Genomic DNA, 15,259 nt, shown 5'->3' with positions numbered 1-15,259 from the left:
GGGTCATAGCCCAGGCTGCAGCAGCGGGCACATGCGCCGCCCTCTGTGATTACACTTCCCACACCGCCTGTCTGAACCCCTGGTAATTCCGGAACGCCAAGCGGTGTCCTTTCTCCCACAAATGAGCTTTCTGGAGGCCTGGGGCCAACTCCGAAAGCACGGTCTCCTCCACCAGGCCGGCCGACCCCCTGGACGCCACTCTGGCCAGTCAGCCGGTTCAGGGCTGGTGCTCATCAAACCTACCGCTGCGGGTTTGCGCAGGAGGCGGGGCCGGTGTAACAGGCTAGAGCAGGGCTCTCCAAGGCTGGGCTCGGCGCAGGCTCCCACCCCAGGGTGGACTGAGCCCAACTCGGCTTCCGCCCAGCCCTGACCTCCGCCCTTCAGTCCACGTCGAGTGGGCGCGCCAGGCCCCGGGGGCGGCGTGACTCGCAGTGCGCGCCAGGGAAGTCCCGTGGGGTGGACACGCAGCCACGCGCTCCCTCCCCTACGGCCCGCGCACCTGTCCTGGGCGTGGCCCGATGCCCCGCCCCGAGGCCCCGCCTCGCCCCGGCCGCGGGGCGCGCTGGTTGGCCGAGGCGGCGCGCTGTGTTAATGACCTGACCCTCCCGGCACCTGTGGGCCGCGCTGCCCGCGGGCGCCGGCGTAGGCACAGTGCGACCCGCGGGAGGGCACCATGCCGCGCTCCTTCCTGGTGAAGACGCACTCCGGCCACAGGGTCCCTAACTACGGGCAGCTGGAGAGGCAGAGAGGTAGGGGCTGCGGGCTCCCCTGCCCTGCCCAGGGCTCGACTCCCGCGGGGCAGGAGGGGCGAGAACCCCGGGAACGGGAACACCTGTCCCAGGCGGGAGGAGGGGCCCGAGACCACGAGGCTGGAGGTAGACAGGTGGCCCGCGGGCGTCTTATCCGCTTCAGGGACCCCAGCCTCGCGTCGGGCAGATTGGGTGGGGATTTTCTCTCCACTTAGAGACGTTTCCAGGCCCCCAGTCACTCTGGGGCTCTCCCGCTATGGCCCGGCATGCCCATCCCAGCAAAGGGGACCCCAGGGCCATCTTCCTCCTGCAGGACGTTTGAGAGAGCCCCACGGATATTGCAGAGAGAGACGAAGTGAGCCCAGGCTGTTCTCCAAGAGCGCCCCAGAACATCCTGGGTTGGGTGGTGAGCAGAGAGGCCAGACAGAGTGACCCAGGGGCCCTGTGGTGCCAGGGCCCAGCTCGCACAGCGTTCTGCTGTGCCCCCTCCAATGCCTCCTCACCCCTCCTGGGGTTTCCTTCCCTCCCGCCTCCCTCACCCCAGAGGAGGTTGCCCAGGGCAGGCTGGGCTAAGGGGCTGCAGTTCTTACCCAGGTGGGGAGACAGGTGCCCAGGAACCAGGACTGTGCACTCATTCCCACTCCCTGTCAGGGTCAGGGACACGCAGAGGTCCCGCGGCAAAGGCCTCTCTCGAGGGGTCAGAGGCGCCCCCAGCTCCACAGCTTCTTGGGGGGGGGACCCTCTGGGGGATGGCTCAGTGACTTAGAGGGGGACAGGGGAGCGACGCTACGGAGACCAGGGCACACAGTTGGTGCCCGTCCAGAGCCCTTTAGCCCTCTCAGGACTGGGAGCGGGGAGGGAGTCCAGGCTGGTGGGTCCCCGGGACTGGGCTGCCACCAGGGGGCACCTTCTAGGAACGGGATCATCAACTCCACATTTTGAAATCCAGTTCATGAGTCACCACCAGCAATTTTATAAAATAAAGAAGAACAGAAGCCATCAGAGCGCAGTGCTCGCGGTGAAGGAAACTTGTTTCAGATATACGTGTATGACAGAACATGTAATTCACACGGGTCGTGGCTTTGAACGTTTAAAAACTATTGTTTGGACTCCAGTCACACAGCGAACCCCTTTGAGCGTGCAAATCCTGGCAGCCGAGCAAGGTCCGGTGACTGTCAGGGAACAGCCTCAGGGCCCTCAGTGCTCCCCCCTCCTTGTAGCACCAGCTTCCTGAGGGCCAAATGGCCCACGGCGATCCTCCTTCTGCCAGGCAGTTACCCCAAGATAGGCCAGAGATGCTGGATTTGGGGTCCCCCACTCGTCACTTTTAAATAAGTGCCTTTTTAGGCCTCCCCAGGGAACCCCTGAAGCCAGAAAGGAACTTAAGTCTCTTCTCCCAGGAATCTGAGCTGCAGAATGAATTAAAAAAATCTAGCTAACCCAGGGGCTATGGGGAAGCATTTCAAGCTATTAGCAGTAGCACCCGGCATATGGCTGCCTCTCTCCTGCCCTCCCACTGGAGTCGGCACTGGCCCCCTAGACAGGGTTAGGCTCTGAGGTGATGCCTGGGCTCAGGGTAGTGGCTCAGCCTCAAAGCCTTAAGGTGACTTTTTTCCCATACAAGGGCCCCTACTGGAGCTTCTGTGTGGAGTGGGGGGTCCTAGACTCTCCGGGCACCCCAGTGCTGTCTCCAGAAATTCCTTGGACTTCATCTCTTAGCTGGTCCAGCCTCCATTTCTGGGAGGACAGAAACCTGGCAAGCTGATTTTATAATTGGGAAGACTGGAGTGGAAAACGGTGAGGTCAGGAGAAAGTGGAGTGTGGGGGCTTCCCCATTCCCCTGCATCCTCATCAACACTTGTAATTGGCCTGTGTTTAATTCTAGCCATGCTAGTGGGTATGATGTGGTACCTCACTGTGGCTTTAATCTGCATCTCCCTCGTGGCTCATGACGTGGTGCACCTTTTCCTGTGCTTAAGGGCTGTGTGTACATCTTCTTTGGAGAAACGTCTGTTCAGAGTCTTGGCCATTTGAAAAGTGGACCGTTTGTCTTTTTATTGTTGAGTCGCAAGGGTTCTTTATATATTCTGACACCAATTCCTTATCAGATCCCTAATTTGCAAACATTTCCCCCATTCTGTGGGTTGTCCTTCTCAACCCAAAGCCTTGGTGTGGACATAGAAATGGGGCCAGAGACTTATCTCAACACATATGAAATAAGAGATGGGTTGAGGGCTGGAGATCGGGTCTCTGGGGAAATGCAGAACTTCACTCTTGCTAACATGTTTACTTTGGGGGCTTCTGCCGTCTGGGTCAGGCGTGAGGCGTGGTGGCCCACACGTATGGGAGCAACAGCCTGACGGTGGGCCGGGCCAGGAGGCAGTGGACACCACCACAAACAGTCCCTCCTGAGCTGGGAGCGTCTGCAGGAGGCTGTGCACACGCACGCCACGGCGGGCGAGGGGCGGTCGGGAGGTGGCCGGAGGCTGATGAGCTGTGAGTTAAAGCTGCGTGGGGTCCCAGGGTGCAGCTCCGAGCTGGCCCTGCGGCGGGTGGGGCTCAGAGAGGGCGGCTGGGGACCCTTCCTTGGCCCCTGAGGGCTCGTCTGGGACCCTGTGAGATGCTTCTCTTCCCTTGTTTGTAAGGAGGAACTGAGGTTCCTGCTTGGACGCTGTGCTCTCAGGCTGCAGCCGCCACTTCCGCAGCCCACGCCTGGCTCGTCAGACCTTCTCTTCCTTCCCGCGGGGCTATGGATGGCCTAGTGGTGGGATTCGGCCAGGAACGCGGGTTGGCAAACTCGCAGCGCTGGGACTCAGGCTTCACCGTGCATTGTCTCCCCTTCCCGCTTCTAGAAACCAATGGCGCCTGTTCTGCCTGCGGGGGGCTGGTGGTACCCCTCGTCCTCCCAGACAAGGCGGCCCCGTCCACGCCTGGCGACCCTCCCCGGCCCTGGGACTTCACCTCCGTCGTTGCCCACGCCTCCCTGCCCCTCCCCACCTTCCTGTGTAACGAGGAAGCTCGGGGGGCCTCGGGGCCAGACCCCCTGGAAGTCAGCCTGGCGGACCCTCGGGCCGGCCGGGCCCTCGGCGCACCTCTCAGAGACAGCCTGAAGCACCTCGGCCTGCCCCCGCTGCTGGCTCTGCCCACGCGCTGGCCCCCGGTCCTGGGCGCAGATGGGGCCCAGGCTCCGGGCCACCTGCCGGGGGCCGAGCGGGCCCCCTGCACCCCAGTGGGCTTCCGCACGCCGGCCGCACTGGCCAGGCACCAGCAGCTGCAGTGCCACCTGCAGGCTCAACGCTGCTTCACCTGCAAGTTCTGCGACAAGGAGTACGGCAGCCTGGGCGCCCTCAAGATGCATATCCGCACACACACGCTGCCCTGCCTCTGCACCGTGTGCGGCAAGGCCTTCTCCAGGCCCTGGCTGCTGCAGGGCCACATCCGGACCCACACAGGTAGGCGCCAGGGCCCGTGAGGGATCTGGCTGGGGGGCGGGGGGGTCCGGGCCTCAAAGGAGGGGAGGGGTTGGGTTCATAAACGAGAGGATGGATGGGCACACAGGGCGTCTTTTTCCTGGTGTCCCGAGGCTGTGGCACAAAGAGCCACACCCCGGGGGGCTCAAAACATCAGAAATGCTCACAGTCTAGAGCCGGAAGTCTGGAATCAAGGTGCCGCGGGGCCGGGCTCCCTCCAGATCTGGAGAGGGGGATCCTTCCCACCTCTGCCAGCTCCTGGGGCCCCAGGTGTTCCTTGTGGCCATGTCATTCCAGTCTCTGCCTCTGTCCTCACACGGCCTCTCCCGTGTCTGTGTCCAGATTTCCCTCTCGTTATGAGGACACCAGTCACATTGGGTTCAGGGCCCGCGTGCTCCGGTACAACTTAAACTGAACTTGATCACATCTGCAAGGACTCTCTCCAAATCAGGTCACACTCACAGGCACCCAGGTTTAGGACACGGATGTATCTTTCTGGGGGGACACGATTCAACTCGTAACACCTGGCAAAGCGTGGGATGCACAGGGCTTCCGCGGGGCTGACTTCTCAAACAGTCCGTGGCCTTCCTCACTTCTGGAGCAGCGGGGGAGGAGGGTAGCCAGAAAGGCCTGGCTGGGGGGTGAGGACCCCAGGGCTCACACAGCCTGTCTGACGGGCTGCGGTTTACCCAGGAGCAATCCCGTCCCTGGGTGAGAGGGTGGTCACAGAGCACAGGCCATGCAGGAGAGAGGAGCAGCTGCGGACAGGAGACAGGGACAGGAGGGGGGATACTGGGCAGGGAGCTCGCGGTCTTTCATTCTGTAGATTACAAACTACGGCCCAGAAAGAGTGCAAGGGCCGGCTCTGTCCAAGGGCAGCCAGGGGCTGAGCTGGACCCCACCCCAGGCCTTCCTCTTAAGTCTAGGACTTTGTCAAGCACGCGGTGAAAGGGAGACAGGAACAGGCCGGGCACTTACAACAAACACTCTCTGGAACTGGACCCTCCCTCACCCTCAGTCACGGCTCTGTGACTCACACGATAGAAGGGTTTTGCAGGAGCCTTTTTCCAGGCTGGAAATCCACCTGGTTTTCCCCGACCGCTCGCTGAGGATGTCCCCTGAGCGCCCCATCACAGCGCACAGTCAGGCGGCCAGCACGCGATGCTCTGGGCCCCGCGGGACTACAGGCTGCTGCCTCCCAGGGCCCTAGGGCTGCAGGACTCCCCACACAGGCAGAGCTGAACAGATGACTCTCACTGACGCTTTCTTTTACACTTGGGGGTCAGCCTGGAGGGCAAAGCCCCAACAGAAGGACTTTGTCCAAATCCCTGGTCGCCCTGATTGGAGGTGGCCTGGGGGACACGGGAGTCCTCACTGGTCCTGAGCTCCTGCCCTCGCATAGCCGCCTTCAAGGTTCCCACCACGGCTTTCGGGGGGCGGGTACAGCTGCCAGGAGGCCTGCAGTGCCGCTCCGTCCAGGGCTGGTGACAGAGCGCCCCAGGGGAGCTCCAGCAGAAGCCAAGAGCCATTCAGCCAAGATCTGTGTTTTAGCTGCTGCGGTCTCGCCCAGGTTATCAAGCACACGACCCCCTCAGCGGAGGGCAGGTGCTAAGGCCCCCGTCACTGACCCCGAGGGAGCGGGCGACACAGAGGAAGGCATCGGCCTCACTGTGAGGGCTCAGGAGCCTTGAGATGGGGGACGGCCTATGCGCTTGCAAGCCAGCGGCCACCCTCCGCAGGGCTGTCCTGGCCGCTGCAGCCGGTCGCTCACCTGTCGCCCTCCCCTCCCCCAGGTGAGAAGCCCTACACCTGCCCTCACTGCAGCAGGGCCTTCGCTGACCGCTCCAACCTGCGGGCCCACCTGCAGACGCACTCGGACACCAAGAAATACCAGTGCAAGCGCTGCGCCAAGACCTTCTCCCGCGTGGCGCTCCTGGCGCGGCACGAGGAGTCCGGCTGCTGCGCCCCCTGAGAGGCGGAGGGGCCGCGGAGCTGGGCGTCCTGGGAGGGCGCTGCCCTTCCCTGCCCACGTGAGGGACTTCTCTCCGGGGACGACTCTCGTCCGGTTGACAGCCTCGTCCACGCCGTTTCCAGCGAGCTCTGGTTCCGGTTCTGTTCCTCCCAGTGACAGCCGGTCGGGAGCCAGTCGTCAGCACGGAAGATCCCCACGTGAGGCTGACAGCGGGGCTGCCCTGGATGCCCTCCACTCCGGACCGGCAGTTTGACTTGGGCCGAGCACATCCGTGTGGGCCACCTGCGTGGGCAGAGCTACCTGGAGGCTCCCCTCCACCTGCCTTTGATGGCATCTGGGCCAAGCTGTCTCATGTCACACGTGCACAGGCGCACACACGCGACACGCACACACCCTCCCCTCCTCACTAGGCCGTCCTGAGGATGGGGCAGCGAGGGAGGCCCCGCGGCGGGTGGATCTGGGGCGATAAAGAGCCCGCACTCCTGCTGCAACATCCTCTGAGGCTATGAGGCTCACCCAGTCCCCTGGGTCCGCAGAGGAGGCCGAGCTCGGACAACCTCTGCTGAGGCAGCCGGGCTCCTGGATAACGGGACCCTGTGGCCAGACCGGGGCGGGGGGAGCTGAGGGGGAAGGGCCTCGAGCTGTGCGGTCCTTACCGGGTGGGAGCAGCAGGTGAGCAGGGCGCCTTCCCTTGGAAGGAAGGGAGCGGACGTGGGGACAGTACAGCGAGGACCAGCGGCGGGGTGAGGGTGCGAGAGGGGGACCGAGGCCGCGTGTCTGTGGCAGGCGTTCATGCCCCCCCGAAGTCTAATTTAGAGGGGAGTCCCCCCTGCACCTGCAGCATCTCTACTGAACACCACGGACGCGTCGTCACTGCAGCCACCTCCCCGAGGCACTAGGCCCCTCACCTAGCGCCCCGGCCTCCTTCCTGCACGCCCTCTCCTGAGGCTGCAGCACCCCCAGCCCAGCAAGCAGCCGACCTCTGACCCCACCCAAGACACATACCTCCCCAAACCGACTCAGACGCTGAGAGCCCACTTCCTTCTCACAGGTGGCCTCCCCTCACCCCCAGGCCCCGGGCGCTCACACGCTGGGCTGGCCCTGCCTCTCAGCAGTGTCTGAGTCGTCTGCACCAGACCCCGGAGGGTGGCGTCTAGGAAGGAGGAAGGAGGCCTGAGTCTAACGGAGAAGGGCCGGATCCTCGGTGCAGGAGGGGACACCTGCTCCTCCCTGCAGCAGGGCTGGCCCCAGCCAAGGGACAGGGCTCGGCACCTTGGTCCTGCCCCCGGGATGGTGCCGCACGGCAAGCAGCACAGGCCCCGTCTCGGCCCTGAGCCACCAGACCTGCTGACCTCCTCCCCGTGTGACAGGATGCTGGGAGCGCTCACCAGGCCCACACAGCTGCCAGCTCTGCAGCCCCAACCCTGGGTCCCCACCCGCAGATCCCTCCTAATGCCGAAGTCGGGGGCTGAAGGTCCCTGGGTGGCTGGTTTGATAACGGCAATCAGAGGGGGCCTGGGGACATCCCAGAGGAAAACTGACCTTGACACTGGGCTTCCCTGGATCGAGGGCGACCCTGATGAAACTGAGCACCCAGGAGAGCCGCTGCTCTAGCCTAGAGCAGACTGATCTACCTGCCCACAGAACAGAGAACCTCTCCAAGGAAGCCACGCTTGCACTCCCAGTCCCACTGCCACCCCCCACAGGGATCAGCCTCCCCCGAGGGACACACGGCGGGACCGGGAGGCTTAGCTAACGTGTCAGTTCGCTGGGGCGGCCGTAACAAACCCACAGAGCGGGGGCTTCAGACCACAGAGACAGACTCCTCCACAGCCCCGGAGGCCAGAAGTCCGAGACCGAGGGGCCGGCCGGGCTGGTCCCTGCCGGGGCCGAGGGAGAATCTGCCCCAGGCCTCTCCCAGCTGCCGCATCTGCTGGCGCCTCTGATGTTCTGTGGCTCGCGGAAGCGTCACGCCCTTCTCTGCTTCCATCTTCACGTGTGCGTGTCTGTGTCCGTGTCCAAATTTCCCCTTTTTATAAGGGCACCAGTCGTACTGGGTGAGGACCCACCCTGATGATCCCGACAACATCCGCAAAGACCCTGTTTCCAGATGAGGCCGCATTCGGAGGTACTCGGAGGTTAGGACTTCAGTATGTGAATGGGGGGCACCGTTCACCCTGTAACAGCTGATGAGAGCACACAGTTTGCCTAGAGAAACCTGGCGGGTCCCAGTGCTTGGACTTATGGAGAGGAGAGTGGAATGCCGTTCCCCCCAGGCCACAAAGGATCAAGGGGGCAGTGAGCCCACGACCGACTTACTAGAAACGCATCCTCCAAACGCACTGTGACCCACCCGGACGGCCCCTCTCGAGTGTGCAGGTGCCTGACCCCTCCTCTCCGCTACCCTGGTCAGGGGCCCACAGCGGGTGGGAACAGGCCTCTGCCCTCCAGGGACATCCCTCCACTGTCTCCCGAATGCCTGGGCCTCTGCTGAGCAGGGTGGGCAGCCCGGGGCTGGGGAGCCTCTCATCCCTGGCGAAGGCTAAGCTCCAACCGCACTCGTGTTTGTGCCCATCGCACTGGAGGGCTTTTTATTTTAATGGCATCCAGATGCCTGAAGGAAGCTATATTGTAAATTGTGTTCTATTTCTGAGCACCAATATCTAAATGAAGCGAGGCACCTGTTGGGGATGGAGGAAGGGAATTTCACAGGCCTAAATAAAGTCCATGTTTGCCCTTCTGTGCCGGCCCATGGAAAATGCTCTTATATTTATATCTGGGCTGGCGGAGGGCAGGGGTGGCAGAGGGTGGGTTGGCAGGCGGGATGAAGAGAGGCCCGGGCACCTGGCAGGGAGTCGACGTGGAGCGAGTGGGGGAGATGTTCCCCTCCGAGGAGGGCGGCTGCAGTCAGCATGCCTCGTCCCCGCCGTGGGGCCGTGTCCCCACCGGCCACTCAGGCCTCACAGCTTCCCACCCTCCGTTCCTCATTCCTCATGACTTTGCCTGGTCGGCAGCATTGACCCGGGATGCTCGCTTAAGATCTGGGTTTTTGGAGCCCTCTCCCAACACCCACAGATGGGAATCAGGAGGGGTGCAACCATCCCTCACACCGGCCCGGGTGAGGGCAGGACTGCTACCTGGGTCCCCCCAGCTACAGGCTTTCTCTACCCAATTTTACGCATTACATTTCCCCTTTTCTCCGTAAAGAAGGCCTTCTGGCCACACAGCTTGAGGCACGTTGTTGGTGCCTCTCTCCAGGGAAGGAGCCAGGCTGGGGGACAGGAGCCCCAGGGCCAGAGGAGCTGGAGGCGGGTGTTTCAGAGGCAGCCCAGCTCAGTCTGGGCAAAAGCAGGAGCCTGAGAAATCGCCAGGATTCTGGACGAGAATCTCGGAATGAGCCGAGGGCGGGGCGGCGTCAGCACCACATGAAAGTCGCTCCCAGGAGGCACGTGACAGGCAGCGGACAGAAAACCCGCGCGCGCTGCCTTCTGACTGGGACGCGAGCGCTCGGCCCCGTGGCTCGGGTCCCAGAACAGGTGTGAGAGGGACACCCAGCCTCTCGGGGGCCCAGCTCCCTGCCCCGCTCCCCGTGGAGAGACCTCTCTCCTGAAGGCCCAGGCACGCTAAGGTTATGGCTTCCCTTCCAGAAGCCCAGAGGCTTCTATAAATACCGTGCTGGGGGTTCTCTGGGAGTTCTAAAATAGTCCGCTGGTTACTATCTATACTCAGCGAGCCCACTCCTGGCCTCCACTTGGCGGCTAAGTATAGCTCCCTGGCAAAGTGCAGTGGAACAAGTTTCCAGCCGCCATCACCTTGTGGATGGCGGAGGATTCCAGGGAGAGCGCCCCGGCTGCCAGGACTCAGAGGCGCGGGGCGAGGCTGGAGCTGATGTGGGGCGAGGCGGCACCGCTCCCCCAGCCGGGGTCTGTGGGAGTCCGCTGCAAACACAGAGCCTCCACCAGATCCAGCAGTGAGGCGTTCCGGCTCCAGCCTTTACAGTGGCTTCATTCCACTGTGAAGCCTTGGTTCCTGCTTCTGAGCGAAGGGAAGTGGGCTACCCTCTGTTCCAGAATTCAGGAGGGGCCCGGGAGACACAGCAGCAAAAGAAGACACGTGGCACACCAAACATAAAATACGATCGCTACCTCTAGGGAGACCCTCGGCCTTTAACCCCTCCTAGACTCTGCGTCCATTTCTCGACCACCAAGTTCTGGCTCCAGGAAACCTCTCCTCCCAGCTGCACCCCCCAGCCCAAGCCGAGCTGCCCAAGAGATGGTCTGGCAGCTGCCCAGGGTGTCCTCAGGTGCCAGCAGGGCGCTGGGGAGAGCTGACGGACAGGAGGGCAGAAGGTGTGAGGGCGGGGCTCCCACCAGGGTCCATCCTGCTGGGTGAGCACGGGCCATCCTTGGGTGTCACGTGGAATAGAGACCGTCCTCCCAGGCGCCAGTCAGCGCTCCCCACCACCCAGGGTTTCACAGCCAGCTGTGCCCAGGCCTCCCCCTCCCCACACCTCTGCCCCTCAGGGCTGCTTTTGCCCCCTATAAGGGTCACCTGTAACTGGTCCTCAGGCAGAGGCAGAATCACCTCAGTCTTGCTCCCAGCTCCAACACCTGCCCCCTTTCCTTCTCCCGGGAACAGGCCTGGGGCCCAGGACACAGTGACACCTGTACTTCTATAGGGAAGGCAGATCATGGAGTCACAGGGGCTCTCTGGGAATGCTGCAGCGTGACCTCTGACATGCAGCTGCTCTGAACTGGCCAGAAAGAGGCTGAGGACAGTCGAGGTGACCCTGCTGGGCATCGGGGAAGCATGGCCCGCCGTCTCACTGGCTCCGCTCACCCCAGGGGTCGTCTCCCTCCTCCTCCAGCAGAGTAGTTCTCACAGGTGGCCTGCAGACCCCTGTCCAGGGGGCCACGCGCAGGGAGGCTCGTTACATTCCTCACAACATCGACGGTGCAAAAGCAGGGGGCTGCACCACTGGCGGCTCCGCACAGACCGAGGCGCCAACGTTCACCACCACACACTCACGCAGAGCAGTGCAGCTTCAGGACGTCCTCCAACCTGAGTCCTGGTCCCTGCGACGTTCTGAGTGGAGATGTGGGGAGTGTGCGCGGCCCTCCACTGCCACTGGAGGGGGACCTGCCGTGTGAGGTGTGCAGGGTCACCTCGACCACAGTCTTCGCAGACGGCTTCTCAGAAAAGGACCAGTGAGCCTGCCACTTCAGGGAGGACGGACAGTATTTACTGCCAATGATAGCACTTGCGCTTTCAAGAGAAAACGGCAATTTTGGAAACGTCTGTCTTCCGTAAAAGCTTGGCAACTTCCCAATCTTAAAGACTTTTCTGATGAGGAAGTGAGTTTTTCATACTGTAAAATGAAACATGTCAGGGACTTCCCTGGTGGCGCAGTGGTTAAGAATCCGCCTGCCGGTGCAGGGCACACGGGTTCGAGCCCTGGTCCTGGAAGATCCCACATGCCGCGGAGCAACTAAGCCCGTGCGCCACAACTACTGAGCCTGTGCTCTAGAGCCGGTGAGCCACAACTACTGAGCCCGGGTGCCACAACTACTGAAGCCCACGTGCCTAGAACCCATGCTCCGCAACAAGAGAAGCCACTGCAATGAGAAGCCCACGCACCACAACGAAGAGTAGCCCCCACTCGCCGCAACCAGAGAAAGCCCGCGCGCAGCAACGAAGACCCAACACAAAAAATAAATAAATAAATTTATATATATATAAAAAAGAAACGTCAGCATTTGGAAGCTCTGTGTAGTCAGTGAAGCAATATTTTCCAAATGACGATGTGGATGTCACAAAGCCCCGCCTGGACCAAAGACACAAAGCACCAGACAGACCAGGGAAGCCAGTGGAGCAGACTGCGGGAAGCTCACTGCCGGCGCCGGGATCACAGCACAACGGGCAGAGTTCAGGTGCTTTCAAACAAGAGCCACATCGTCCGAAAGTGGTTCCAGCGCGTCCCCGCCACACGGCTAGGTTTCCTTCCCACACGTCAGCCAAAGCGTCAGAAGGAGGAGGCTGAGGGGACAGCCTGGCCACAGACGTCCACGGGGCCGCACGTGGACACTCGCAAAGATGCGAACCACCACCACTGTCCACGCTACAACTCTGCCTCAGAAAATGTCTACTGTTCACAAAACGTTAACACGTGATGGGTTTATCACTGATCACTTTAAATGAACTTAGTGAACGAATTCCGCAAGTTGAACTTCCGAAGTGCGTAAAAACAGATGGAAGCCTCCACACAAACTAGCTCTCGGGGGCCTTTAATCGTCTGGGCGGGCGTGGGAAGCCCTACCCGGGACCCTCGAGTGTGAACGTGAGCCCTCAGGGCCGGAGTGGCAGGGGGGCCGCCCGGGGAGGAGCTGGGAGGGGGTCCGCCGCTCCGGGGAGCCATCCACCGGTCACGGGGCAGCTCTGCCCTGACGTGTTTCTTGCTTTATCCACTGACTCCAGAAATGACTCTCCGAGGCCACGTGGTTTCCTCACACGTGCATCACGAGAGACGGGCCCTGTACTCACCCTCCCACCCCACAGTCAGCCAGCTGCACCTCTCAGGCCTTCTCAGACCAGCATCTTCACCTCGACCTTCACGGCCACCTCCCAGGCCGACAGTGGAAGGATCCTCCCGGCCCCTGCTGCCACCTCCCATTCAGCCTGCATCCTGCGCCCCAGGGGCGGCTCCACGACCTCCTCAGCTCACGCCGTTCCAGCCTCAGACAGGCTGCCTGCCCCGCAGTCTCAAGTTCAAGCCTGTCGCCCTTCGCATCGCACACGAGGCCACTTTCTCCCACGAAGCCCCCACGTGGCGGCAGCCTCTGCATCCCACGTGCCTAACCTCTATCTGATCCGGGACAGGCCCTGGACAAACACCGAGGGAATGGGGGAATAAAGAGGGACCAGGGCGAGCCTTGGTCTACACCAGACTTTCCTGCCCCTTCGATCCAGCTCTGGGGCTTGTCTCACAATCGCGGCTTTTTCCCGCCCTTGGATAGGGGTCTGCTGTGCTTAGCACAAACGTGATAACCGTCGTCAGCCCCAGAGGCCCGGCAAGCAGCCTCCTGGGCTCATCCAGGCTGCATGGATCAAGCCCCAGATCTAGTTACAGGGGCAGCCGGGCTGCAGGACCACATGTGCGGGCGTCTGGAAGCAGGTAAGCCGGGTGCACATGTCCCCTGATGAGGGAAATACTTTCCACGGTGTTTGGCTCGAACAGGGAGGCCAAGGAGTGTGGGCGGGATGCCAGCTGTCCACCCAGCTGGCGAGGCTTCCCAGCCTCGTGCATACAGTGGACGACGCCGTGTTTGGAGCCCTCGTTTCAGAAAACTGGAAGCTGCAGAGGCTGCGTTATTTACTCCTGATTTAATGAAGAGTTTCTTCTGAAGGGCGACTGTACTCACCTGAGAGCTTCTTTGGGGACCGACAGTAATCAACAGTTACTGCGGACGGACGTGGCATGGCGCCGACACGACCCCTCTCACGGCTTTATCCCCGTGAGGGAGGACGTGGCACTGAGGGCCCAAGCAGCTTGTCCAGAGTCTCACGGCGGGTCCACGGCAGGGCTGGGATTTCTGGCTCCGGAGTCTGTAGTCTTGGCTCCTAAACCACGTTGCTGCTCAGTAAGCAATCCCGAGCTTTCCTTTCCCTTGGAAACCACAAATAAGGCGCCAGATCAGGAGAGCAGATACGTTTTTGACGCAGGGCCAGGGCGTGGGGTGAGACGGTCAGAGGGCGGCCAGACGCGCAGGAAGGGGAGCTCTGGAATCCACATGGGAAGCGGGTCCCCTCCCACGCCTGGTGGGGGGGGGAAGATGGGCTGGAAGCAAGGAGAACGGCAGGAGACACTCACCATCTCAGAGCTGACCGGGCTTTGGGAAACAGGAGAGAGAAGCTGAGGAGAAAGAGGAAAGGGAGGTTGGAGCGCCTGGTCCACCGGAGGGCTGACGTGGGCTGCTGCGAGCCGGGCTTGGGGGCTAAAGGCAGGTAGGCAGCCCGCAGCCCCTGGTGAACAGCCCTCCGCACTCTGCCTCCGGGAGCCCAGCGCCCTGGGTCTCAGTGAGACCTTAAGCGTGTCTGTTGGAACCGTAAACGTCTCACGGGAAGCTCGGCAACAAGACGCTGGCAGACGCGGCCGGAAGGCACCTCTCAAGATTCGCCAAACACCTGCAAGAGCGGGGATAACCCCGGGGCCGCTGAAGAGCCCACAGAGGGTCCCTGTTAACGGCTACAGTTACACACGCAGAGCAGCCTGCTCTGTGCCTTTGTTCCTAAGATCTGGGGAACTGGTGTGTTATAACCCATGACAGAGTACCACAAGCCCGCGGCTCAACACACACCTTTCCTGTCTCAGCGTCCTGGAGACCGGACGTCCCAGATCCAGGGGTCGGCAGGGTGGCTCCTCCCGAGGCCGGCTTCTCCCCAGTTCCTCACGTGGTCATCCGCCTATGTGTCTGGGTCCTATTTTCTTTTTCTTTTTTTTTTTTTTTGCGGTACGCGGGCCTCTCACTGTTGTGGCCTCTCCCGTTGCGGAGCACAGGCTCCGGACGCACAGGCTCAGCGGCCATGGCTCACGGGCCCAGCCGCTCCGCGGCATGTGGGATCTTCCCGGACCGGGGCACGAACCCGTGTCCCCTGCATCGGCAGGCGGACTCCCAACCACTGCGCCACCGGGGAAGCCCTGGGTCCTATTTTCTTATCTCTTTTCTTATCTCTGGCTTCACTTTAGTCTAATCCGCTCTGTAAAGATCCCACGTCCAAACACGGGGCCTGCAGGGTGATGCTGGCGCTGGCTCCCTGCCAGCTGTGTCATCTCCCAACAGGCCCCAAGAGGAAGGACTCTGTAGGGAATGGGAGCGCACAGAGGCTGGGACTGTGAGAGGCCCACTGGCCAATGGCAGAGCAGAGATCCAAACTCGGGTCAGACACGGCAGCTGGGAGTGGGATCCAGGGTAGAGTGAGCTGCTCCTGGGAAAACGTCACTCATTTCAACAGGGGGGGAGCAGGGGCCATGCAGACGGACGAGGTTAGGGCTCAGACCATGGTGGAAACAG

General features: G+C 61.8%; 1 protein-coding gene and 1 long non-coding RNA gene across 3 annotated transcripts; one reads left to right on the top strand and one right to left on the bottom strand.

Moving 5' to 3' along the window:
- Positions 1–614: 614 nt before the first annotated feature.
- Positions 615–8,911, top strand: SNAI3 (snail family transcriptional repressor 3; the record flags this gene model as incomplete). 2 transcript variants are annotated; one of them, XM_082676191.1, is made up of 3 exons in its annotated part: positions 615–749; positions 3,602–4,201; positions 6,013–8,911. In XM_082676191.1, the coding sequence occupies 3 exons, from the start codon at positions 674–676 to the stop codon at positions 6,189–6,191; spliced, it is 855 nt and encodes a 284-aa protein (XP_082532317.1). In that variant the 3' UTR covers positions 6,192–8,911. The 2 variants fall into 2 exon arrangements, with proteins under 2 accessions (XP_082532317.1, XP_082532316.1); XM_082676190.1 differs by lacking the exon at positions 615–749 and having other exon boundaries at positions 3,499–4,201.
- Positions 8,912–13,724: 4,813 nt separating this feature from the next.
- LOC309836558 lies at positions 13,725–14,662 on the bottom strand. The gene is made up of 3 exons (XR_014298168.1): positions 14,546–14,662; positions 14,059–14,100; positions 13,725–13,854 (listed from the first exon to the last, which is right to left on the bottom strand). It is a non-coding gene; the product is annotated as an uncharacterized lncRNA (long non-coding RNA).
- Positions 14,663–15,259: the final 597 nt, after the last annotated feature.

The sequence above is a fragment of the Grampus griseus genome (assembly GCF_964374135.1).
Source record: "Grampus griseus genome assembly, chromosome: 19".
Lineage (NCBI taxonomy): Eukaryota > Metazoa > Chordata > Mammalia > Artiodactyla > Delphinidae > Grampus > Grampus griseus.
This window is presented reverse-complemented; position numbering and strand designations above follow the sequence as displayed.